This window comes from Priapulus caudatus, unplaced genomic scaffold (assembly GCF_000485595.1).
Source record: "Priapulus caudatus unplaced genomic scaffold, Priapulus_caudatus-5.0.1 Scaffold481, whole genome shotgun sequence".
In the NCBI taxonomy this organism is placed as follows: Eukaryota; Metazoa; Priapulida; class Priapulimorpha; order Priapulimorphida; family Priapulidae; genus Priapulus; species Priapulus caudatus.
In genome coordinates, this window is record NW_014577542.1 from 25,828 (window position 1) to 36,037 (window position 10,210).

The window sequence follows — 10,210 nt, forward strand, 5'->3', positions numbered from 1 at the left end:
CTCTCTCCTCTCTCTCTAATTATATAAATTAAAAAAAAACAACCAGCGATAATGCTTTGTACTGCCCCTCAATAATACTTCAATTCTATGCCCTCGAGGTGTAACAGCGCCATAGAGGAATAATGAAGTAGTATAAGTTCACATAAGTATTGTCGTGATGGTAACAGCTTATGTGTCGCATACACTGGTAAATGGGATACGCCAGCGGCCATAGACTACATGATATATGTTAAGATTCTCAAGATGAAAAGGAATATATATTATATGCGACTTAGTTATGTATTTATTCATTTAAACAAAATTACATAAGAGAGTAAAATCATATTTATTTAAACTAGGCCTATAGTTCCCCGGCGAGATTGCCGCTGTGCTAAGTGTAGTCAATACAATCAAGAATCGGCACTCGCGCCTTCATTGAGAGATACCCTAACTAGCTGCTCCTGGGAAGTTGCTAAATAATTACAGGCTAAAATCCAAGTAAGTATATTTCAGGCAGGCGATTACATTTCGCTCAGACGCTGTGAGTCAAACACATGCTGCATTGCAGGTTAGGGCAGGCAAACAAATTATGATTAGAAGAGTGCCAGCACGGACGAGCTTGCCCCCGTGTTTTTCGCCTATCCACGGTCAGCATTCACTGATTCAGGCCTTCAGGGTGCTAATAGACCAGAGCCTGCTTTAGGAAAAATAATATGATTTAAGGAGCCTGTAAACCTTTGTCTCACACAAACATTTGCCGTAAGCAATTAAACTGTGCAACTGTCGCCTCACATTCACACAGGTTGGACTCTCATAATTAGCAAAACAGTTCGTCCTTTGTTAGAACAGTCAACAAATCAATGTTTAACCCTCCTCTGAGGGTCAAAAGGGTGGGATTACCCGAGCACTTACTCTTCGCGATAGTCAGCGGAAAGATACATTTCCATGGTCCTGTTTGTCAATAAAGCCATGAAAAATGGTCAGGGTTCACCGGCTGGAATAAAAAAAAGTTTTTCAATCGGCTGATGCCGTCCAGAGCGCAGCCTGCAGAAAATGTCCTAAAATCTGCCCTTGCCCATTGCCTGACCAGTGTGATTCGCATTGCGAAGTGACTGCTTTTCCTACCATGATGCTATACACCGCAACTATCACGAGCCCTGAGGTGAGCCGATTCTGTGCCGCAATTCTGCATTTCCCTCCTATAACGGCTTAAGTAGGACGGGATGTTGACCTTTGACCTTTGGACCCTTTTGGACACCGGCAGCTGTCGAGCATCCTCAACTCTGTTTCGTGATGTGACCCCCCTGACGCCAACTTTCGAGATCCGTACGGTCGACCGTTTAGAGGGTGGGGTGTAGGGTGGGATGCGCCCAACTTTGACAGGTCGGCGACAGACGGACGGACACACGCTCAATGCGATTCTAAAGCTGCATCGACTATGTCAGAGAGCTAATAAACTATCAATAGTGAATACAGAACCAAACAGGTCTATAGGCAAGTCAGTACATATAAGAGTAATAGTATCAGTCAAAATCATGCGAAACACCAATATTTTCTTAACTTTTTTCCGACCTTTCTTCTATAATTAGTGACATATATAATACGAATATCAGAGTTAACGAAGTGGCCAGATAACGACAAACTGAATTCCGCTCTCGAATCTACCGATCCTCGCGCGCCCACGAGTCGGGGTGGTAGTGGGGCGGGGGAGCGGTGGGTGAGTGGCGGGGCGGCGGGAAGGTGGGGTGGTAAGGTGGGCCGGGGGGGGGGTGGTGAGTGAAGGCCCGTGTGGGGGGCGAAGGTCGGCCAACGCTTGGACTGGATGTTAGCTAGACATAAAGCGAGAGGGCGATCAGGTGTTCAATGACTGTGCCGGGAACGTGCTCTGTAATTATACGCCAGCCCACGCGCAGGAGTAGGTAACGCGCTGCGAACGCGTAAGAGAGTATCGCGTGCGAAGGTTTTTCGACTCCACCGGTCCGTGGCGCTCGTGCTTGTTCTGAAGTGTGCTCCTCGGCGCTCCCACCTCGGCTGGCCTCTCTGTCAAACGTGGCTCCTGGGCGTGGGAGGTCCTGGGGCGGCGGAAAGGGTAGTGCGATGGCCTCATGTGCGCCTGCTCATGCGGTGGAGAGGCGGCGGACCACCTCGTCATGTCCCTGTACCAAACGCGAGACAACAATCAGCCACCGAGTGACAAGTTCCGCGGCGAAACATGGTGTGCCAAATACTCGTGCGTATTGTTCGGAATTGTTATCGGAAAACACTGGTTTGTATCAGTTAGGCACTCCGCGAATTTCACTCTCGTTAAAATGATTAAACTATATAAAACACAGGTCCGGGTGAGTGCAGGACGGATGGAGATTTAGGGAGATCCAATAGCCCTCTATTGCCATATCCTTGACCATTGCGCTTATTGTAATCCAGACCTTGTCTCTATAACTCGTGCCTTTTCTTTAGGACATTAGCGACAGATCTGGTGGGGGGGCCTTGGTGGTCGGAGAAAACATCGGAAAGTTAGAGTGGCTGGAATGTTAATGGCTAAAGGATAACACTTAAGACTAATGTTAATGTAACGAGCAGGGAGCCGTTGACAGAAACACATCGCCAGCTATTCAGAACTTACGCATAACAGGAACTTCATTACATTGCTGCTGATTTGGATGAGAATCGATCCCAAAATTCAAATTCATGCACAATGTTATTGTTCATCACAGAAGCAATTATGCCATATCATGATGGCCTAAACACATATAACATAATATGTTTGATGAAAAACGACACGGTCTCATGAATTTAGTCTGCAACAAGACAATTCTGCGGGTACACGTGATGTCAGAGCATCGAGGCACGCGGGAGAGCCGTGGCAAGCGCGGTGTGCGGGGAAACAGTTTAAAACAAAGGAGAACAAATGCCATACGCCATTTTGTAAAAATGCTTTGTTTGTTTTTCGATGTGATCGCGTAGGTAATTGAGGTAGTGTTTTGATGTTTTCAAGAAAAACACACATTTTTATTCATTATTATAAAATAAATATCACCTTATAATTGTAATTCGTTATGTGTGAAATGTGTTAGTTTGTCAACTTCATTAGTAAAGTGTACTGAGAATGGGTCTGGGGGGCTCTTCTGTGAATGTTAAGAGGAGTATTTCCTGTCGAGGATTTTGCGTGATTGCTGTGAGAACGTGTTGTATGTGGTTCTGTCAAAAGGTTACGATGTGGAGTTTAATGTTAAGACTAATGTTAACTCATTGTGTTTCTGACAACGAGCCTCTGAGCTTGCCTTTCCATCTTGAAGAGTTCCATGCTATAAGTATTATTAGGGAAGATGGCCCAAACTCTCAACAACATATTCTAGATCTATAGCTATCGTAAAAAACGTTCGAAAACACTTTGTCTACTGAAACCAACAATCAAAGATTGGCTTCTCTTATACTTACAAATCAAATCATGGTGACGTGGTGGGTGATGTGGGGGGGGGGAGTGGGGGGGGGGAGGTTGGGGGATGAGTGCCGGAACAGGGAGAAATGCCACTGGAGCGGGTGACTGTCCAATCGAGGATTTTCGGGAGAACAGCCAGCAGAATCTCCTGATTTGGACGACCCCCCAATGATGCACTGAGTGAAATGCAAGCGACCTTGATGAACCTCTTACAGCCTAAGTGGGCTCCCATCTGGAGTTTTTAAGAGTGCGCCAAGACTTCAGCGCCAGATGGTTATGTTGGTAGGCCCCTGCCCATGAAAGTGTGTGTGTGTGTGTGTGTGTGTGTGTGTGTGTGTGTGTGTGTGTGTGTGTGTGTGTGTGTGTGTGTGTGTGTGTGTGTGTGTGTGCGTGCGTGCATGCGTCTGTGCGTGCGTATATATATATACACATATATACATATATATATGAGGTACGCGCATCCCATACAGGATAATTTTCCAATTATAATAAGTGATCAGTTTGTAATCGTGTTACTATAGACGCACCGGTTTCTGAAATCGTTGGCGCACAATGTATTCGACTAACAAAAGAATCGCACGGGTGCCATTATAGGAGCATGGCTCATGTAGCTATATATAGACGGCGTGAGAGTGGAGTTTATTATTAAAGACGAACTCAAAAAATCATTAAAACCTAAGTTATTATGAAGATGCCTCTCTGGCTTTGCAAGCCTCGTCTCGCCTTTTAAATACACAATTGGTGACATCTGTCACGTGTGTCTCTTATCATTGGGATTCGCTTTACATCAAAATAATACATGAAAACTAAACCGAATACATAGGTCAATAAACTAAACCCGTCAATATAGCACGGTATCAGTTCAGGGTCACTTTCATAGTAAAATAAAGAGCAGATTTTAAAAAGTAAATTTTTCTCCAAACGTATGGATATCACCTCATTTTAACCAAATTAGTTGGTCAATTTGGCAGAGTTCTGTAGCAGTGAAGTCACCATAGATGACATGATGAAAAAGACGAATAGCACCTGATTTTAACAAACTTAATTCTTTATACCATGTTATACATTATATCCGAATGTATACCCAGACAAATAACAATTTTAAAAACACAAATTAACGAAAATGAACCACTAAAAGTGTGTGTTGTGCTGAGTTTGAGACTCAACTGACAACTGAGTGCAAAATATAAAAAAAGGTATAAATTTGGCATAGTTTAACTTATGGTTTAACCTGGTATTAACAAAGTTTTAGCTTTTGTCCGCTAGATGGCTACATTCGCGGGAATTCGGCTCTTCTACTTTTCTGACATTACCCCATTGCTAAAGTTATCGCCCCTATTAAGGCCTATTTATCGTCATTAATTTATATCTACAAATATAGGTGGATTTAACAAATATGGATAAGCCTATGTTGGTGTTCGACACACAGGCTATACACTGAGATCGGTGGCGTGGGCTTGGTGCTCACCGCGGCGAAGATTACCGCGTCAGAAAACCGGCCTCTTTTCTCTTATAATAATAATTATAGATGCCATTATATGTAATCTGTTCAGTTTGGCGCTGCGGCAGCAACAACGTACAACAGTTTGTGCTCTAGAACTATACAGTAGGTAACCCGACCAGGTTGTGTGACTAAGTTCTAACCCTAGCAATACCGTTTCTTGGAGCTATACAGTAGGCTGCTATATGAACTGGCAATGAAAAGTATTGCGCAGGAATTCGTCATGTTATATGAAAAGCGAGCAAATGACTGGAGAATGATTATATACGTGTAATCATGTGTGTGATATGCGCGTTCACTATCTACGATATTACCACAATGTCACGCATCAGCAGCAGATCGAAGAAATGCCAACGTTACAACAGCATCATCGATCCATCGGTATAATCGGGAGTGAATAACAACAATTGTGACTTTATTCACCACTGATAAAATGATAGCGTCCAGTCAGTGCAAATGTCAAAGGCACCATTTCCCATCGATGTCCACAGCAGAGTTGGCGCAAATAAGCATCAGTTGTGTGTGATTTGTTTCTGATATGAGACGATTTGAATAACACATACATAAATTTAAACAGTATACCCGATGCATAATTTCGTATTAACATTTTATTATGTTACAATATTAATAATGATGGTGATTAGCCCCTATATGTACAACATTTCACTATAAAATTAAATAAAATTAAACGATTAAGTTATCTGATACATATCGTTTGTTAAACACCAATGCCGTAAAACGATGTTTGCAATGAGAAAAATCCGTCAGAGAACAGTATGTATTTTTTCGTATATGTATTAGAAAATCACCATTATTTATGAAGTGGAATCATAATGACATGTAGTATTTTTAACTGAATAACACACCATTTAGGAAAGATATTCATCATTGCTAGTCAATGCAGTGTGTTACAACATCAATGAAGCATTTCGTTCCGATATACGGTAAATAGATGTATACATACCAAGAGCTCATAATAGAGAGCTATTATAAGCTCTTGATACATACTAAGCAAATATATTGATAATATTATTACGATCGTATATATACATAAAGATACAACTATATAACGAAGGCGAATTAGTACGTCGCTGCGTGGTGTCTGCAGAATTACATTACAAACATTATGACTCACATGTCGTACGACAACTCTATTATAGACATTTCTTACAACTAATCGAATAGTAATGAGTATCATCACAGAAATTTTAATTAACCGAGGTATTTTATATTATATGCACTCTAACACCCACACACAAGTCGATACCTTGTCAACAAGGATCAATTGACTGCGGAATTCGACTGGAAAGTTGCCATACAAATGCACAACGCAACAGTATGGTAACCATATATATATATAAATATCAAGAGCTTATAATACTCTTATATAAGCTCTTAAATATATATAGACAGGTGGGTAGGTAGATGATTTACATTATATCACAGCTCATCGCTTTGTCTCGTAGATCGCCTCTAACGTCTAGTTTGCTCATATAAACCCGCTTCACCAAGTCGCGTTGTCTCTGTATGACACTGCTCCTGTCCGACAGTTTCCCTATCGCCGCTAGAACAGCCACGTCAAACGCCTCCTTCACCGATGCCTCCGATATGCGGGCGCTAGTCTCAATGTACACTTTTGCGCCGATCTGTTTTGAAATCTGTGTTCCCTGAAAATGCAGATGGATGCATATTGCGGCTAGTTGCCTTTCGCGGGAGTAAGTGAGCGATAGAAGGCCGTGGCTGAAATTTCATCAGCTCTTTTAAAGTTAACTATACCAATCGCGGTACTAATTATATTGATCAATCATGTGACTATCACATCATCACAGTTTTCACATGATAATGGCTGTGATTGTCTGCAACGAAATAATTTACGCTGTGCGTGCGTACAAAAATGTTCGGCAATGTGCGCTCAGCAATTGTTCACCCGCACATTGCCAGACAAAAACATTTGTTCGGACGAACATTTGTTCGGGGAAATGTTCGGCAATGTGCGCCAGGCTTTAGTCAGTTGCTGCAAACGACTGACTTTTGATTACAATCGATCATTGAGACATCACTAGTGATTACTGTTGAGACAAACACTTATTTCGTCTAGTACATGCACAAGCCTAATGTACATAGCATGTGCGCATTGCACACTACTCACCCAACACGCGGCCGTACTGACCAAATCTCTCCTCTACCTCTGGTTTAGTGATCACTTCTGATGGAAGGCCACCGATGAAAACTCTAGCATTCAGTAGCTTTGGATCTCTACTATTGGTCACATTAGATATAAGAGCTTCAGGGGGTGGGCTTCCACTCCCAGACCTTGTAAAGCTATGACGACGTTTTCTGTCTGTGGGCATCTGGATTAGACATGTGGAGTCCTGAAACAAGCAAAAATAGCCGAGTGACATGCTAGCCACACAACACGATTGCATCAGCTGCACGCAATCTATTATGATTAAGAGGGCAAAGTGCTCTAATAGCTAAATAAATTTTCAAAATTTCGATAAATGATTAAATGTATTCCCTGAAAAATGTATATTCAAAAGTAAACTTTTTGAAATGTACGTTCCGTAATTAAGAGCAGCGTCCCATAAGTCCATTGGTATTAAGTTTAAAGTTAAACTATGTTATAGTATTCAAGTTTTGTTATTAGAATGTATACCTTACTACACTGTAAGCACTAAAATTTTACAACACAAAAGACAATATGCACATAAACTACCATGCTTCCAGCAGAATTTGTAAAATTCAAAATGGCACAAGTTGAAACAATAGGCACTTGGGCTAACTTATTTCATAATAATTATCGTAAATAATTAGGGATCGAATTTATGAACTCTATCATGCCCAAAAATTCCACGCAAATGCAATGTCAACACTCCTCTACAACACACAATCTTACTCCGCACTCACCACTTCTCACAAATCAATCAAAAAATATCTGGTGGGAAAGCATGCCTGAGAAATTTTCAAACTATCCTGGCACAAATACACGACCAATCACCTCTACTTCGGTATCTGTGCATATATATATGCAAGTGTCCACCTGATTGAACTATCACCATAGCACTAGGTCAGTGCAAATTACACCTTGAAATCTTACAAAATACTGCAACAAACTTCCATGAGCACCATGATTGGCATCTGTGGCAATGTGTACTAAAGCAATTAGAGGTTCATATCGAAAAATCCCTATCAGTATCATTTAGTTGCTTAACCGATGAATGTAGTCGTAGTCGAGACATTAAATTTTGCACCTTGGCAATTGCAAATAATTTCGTACTTGGCTTGGAGCCGAGTGGCAGGGCTTGTGTCGCGCTGTCAATAAGGGCTAGCGCTGGAGTTTGGAAACCAGGCTCAAGTTGGAGCTTGGATGCAGCGCTTGCGACCAAGCTGTGTCACGCAAAATCACACAAAGCCTGACGAGATTCTCGCGTTCGCGAACTTTGCCCAGTAATATAAATAGCTGCAAGTACAGGGCTATATAGACTGCGACTCGCTCCCACCTCGATTACCCATCGATTGACTAAGCTAGGCCGAGAGGTGGGAGCGAGTGCCAGTCTATGGGCTATAGGCGGCGCGCAGGCGGCGCACTGCTTTCCAACTTCCGTACGAGCCTCGCCATTGGAACGTTGCAAAAACGTTGCAGCATTGCGGCGCAAGAATGAGGGCACGAAGAGCGCCGGTAGGCGATTTCTGATTCTGACAGCCATTTACATTACTGAGCAAATTTCGCGAACGCGAGAATTTCGTCAGTCTTTGTGTGATTTTGGGTGACACAGCTCGGTTACGAACAGAGACAGTATGTTTTTATAACAAGTGAACACTGTTTTTAGACATAAAAACAAAGATGGAAGCTGTTGGATGTGTATTCGCACAGGCACTTGAAGCGTTTCATCTGTAAACACATGCCGCCGCCATTGCTGCTGCGCTGCACACTGACACATAAATATATAGCAGGTAAGAAAGCGTGCGCAAGAAATTCGCTCGAGGCTCGCTGCATTTCACATGATTATAACACAAAAACTCAACCTTCCGACTCCATCTTTGCTGCTAATTGAAGAACAGTGTTCACTTGTTGTAGAAATATTATGTCTCAGTTCAAAACAGAGCTGTGTCACGCAAAATCACGAATGAAATCATGAAATTCTCGCGATCGCTAACACTGCGAACGTGATGCTATATATTTATGTGTCAGTGTGCAGCGCAGCAGCAATGGCGGCGGCGTGTGTTTACAGATGAAACGCTTCAAGTGCCTGTGTGTATTCGTGCTGTGAAAGTGTGAAATCAAGGGAGCGTCGAGCGAATTTAGGAATCCCGCTCTCCTACCTGCTATATATATATATTATATATATAAGTGTCAGTCACTCAGTGTGCACACTGCAGCCGCGTGAGAAATGGCGGCAGGCAGTGTTTGCTGCACATAGTGACATAGGATTTGGACGGAATTTACAGGAAACTGTCGGCAATAATAGGTGAAAGAGAGTATAGAAACATTAAGAATTTGGTCAGTAAATAGATTTCGTATTTAGTTAGCATTATATTTTATTGAAACCGCTTCAAGTGCCTGTGACTAGTACTAGTACTAGTATAGTAGTAGTACTAGTAGTAGTAGTCTACACGCCGCCCGCGTAAGCCGGTGACGAAATATTACGATAGTCGATACGTCGATAGCGGTACACAATAGATGCAAACTATGTACCTATGCGAATAAAACTGCCGACTGCATATTAACAATATTAATATTACCTCATATAAATTCACCAACGCACAACAAATAATAAATAGTGATCACTGGAAACCGACAAGAATGAAAGTTAATTCTGCAATGGCGCACGAAGACAGATACAACAAGAAATCTGGTTGGCGTTCATGTCACATGACAACCAAAAAGGATGGTCTTTCCATCGTCTGTCAAGTCGTTGCAGGTCGTGGTCTACCGTCCCATGCATTTACATTGGAGTAATCATTCTGAATGATTACGGTAATCAGAATGATTTCTCCAAGCATTTACTTATTAATTATTGTTCGTTCTTGATGTTATGACTTTTCTCATTTTTCGCTATTACCGTCTTCTATTTTTTGTTATTTATTGTTGATTTTTGCATAATCGTCGTCGTCTTCGTCGTCGTTATTTTTCTTCTTCTTCTTCTTCTTCTTCTTCTTCTTCTTCTTCTTCTTCTTCTTCTTCTTCTTCTTCTTCTTCTTCTTCTTCTTCTACTTTTTCTTCTTCTTCTTTTCTCCTTCTCCTCCTTCTTCTTCTTTTCTTTCTTGCTTCTCTTCCCTTCTTTGCTCTT

General features: G+C 41.9%; 2 protein-coding genes across 2 annotated transcripts in view; both read right to left on the bottom strand.

Annotated features, from left to right (window-relative positions):
• Positions 1 to 2,001, bottom strand: part of LOC106810872 (nuclear receptor coactivator 5-like) — a 19,810-nt gene extending 17,809 nt beyond the window's left edge. The window contains exon 1 of the mRNA XM_014814339.1: positions 1,960 to 2,001. The gene's annotated coding sequence lies outside the window, so the exon portion shown is untranslated. The remainder of the gene's footprint in view (positions 1 to 1,959) is intronic.
• Positions 2,002 to 6,349: 4,348 nt separating this feature from the next.
• LOC106810871 (rho-related GTP-binding protein RhoE-like) overlaps positions 6,350 to 10,210 on the bottom strand; it is a 13,282-nt gene continuing 9,421 nt past the window's right edge. The window contains exons 2-4 of the mRNA XM_014814337.1: positions 8,034 to 8,072; positions 7,106 to 7,291; positions 6,350 to 6,586 (exon numbers count right to left, since the gene is read on the bottom strand). Of these exons, the coding sequence (XP_014669823.1) occupies positions 6,350 to 6,586; positions 7,106 to 7,291; positions 8,034 to 8,072 (462 nt within the window). The remainder of the gene's footprint in view (positions 6,587 to 7,105; positions 7,292 to 8,033; positions 8,073 to 10,210) is intronic.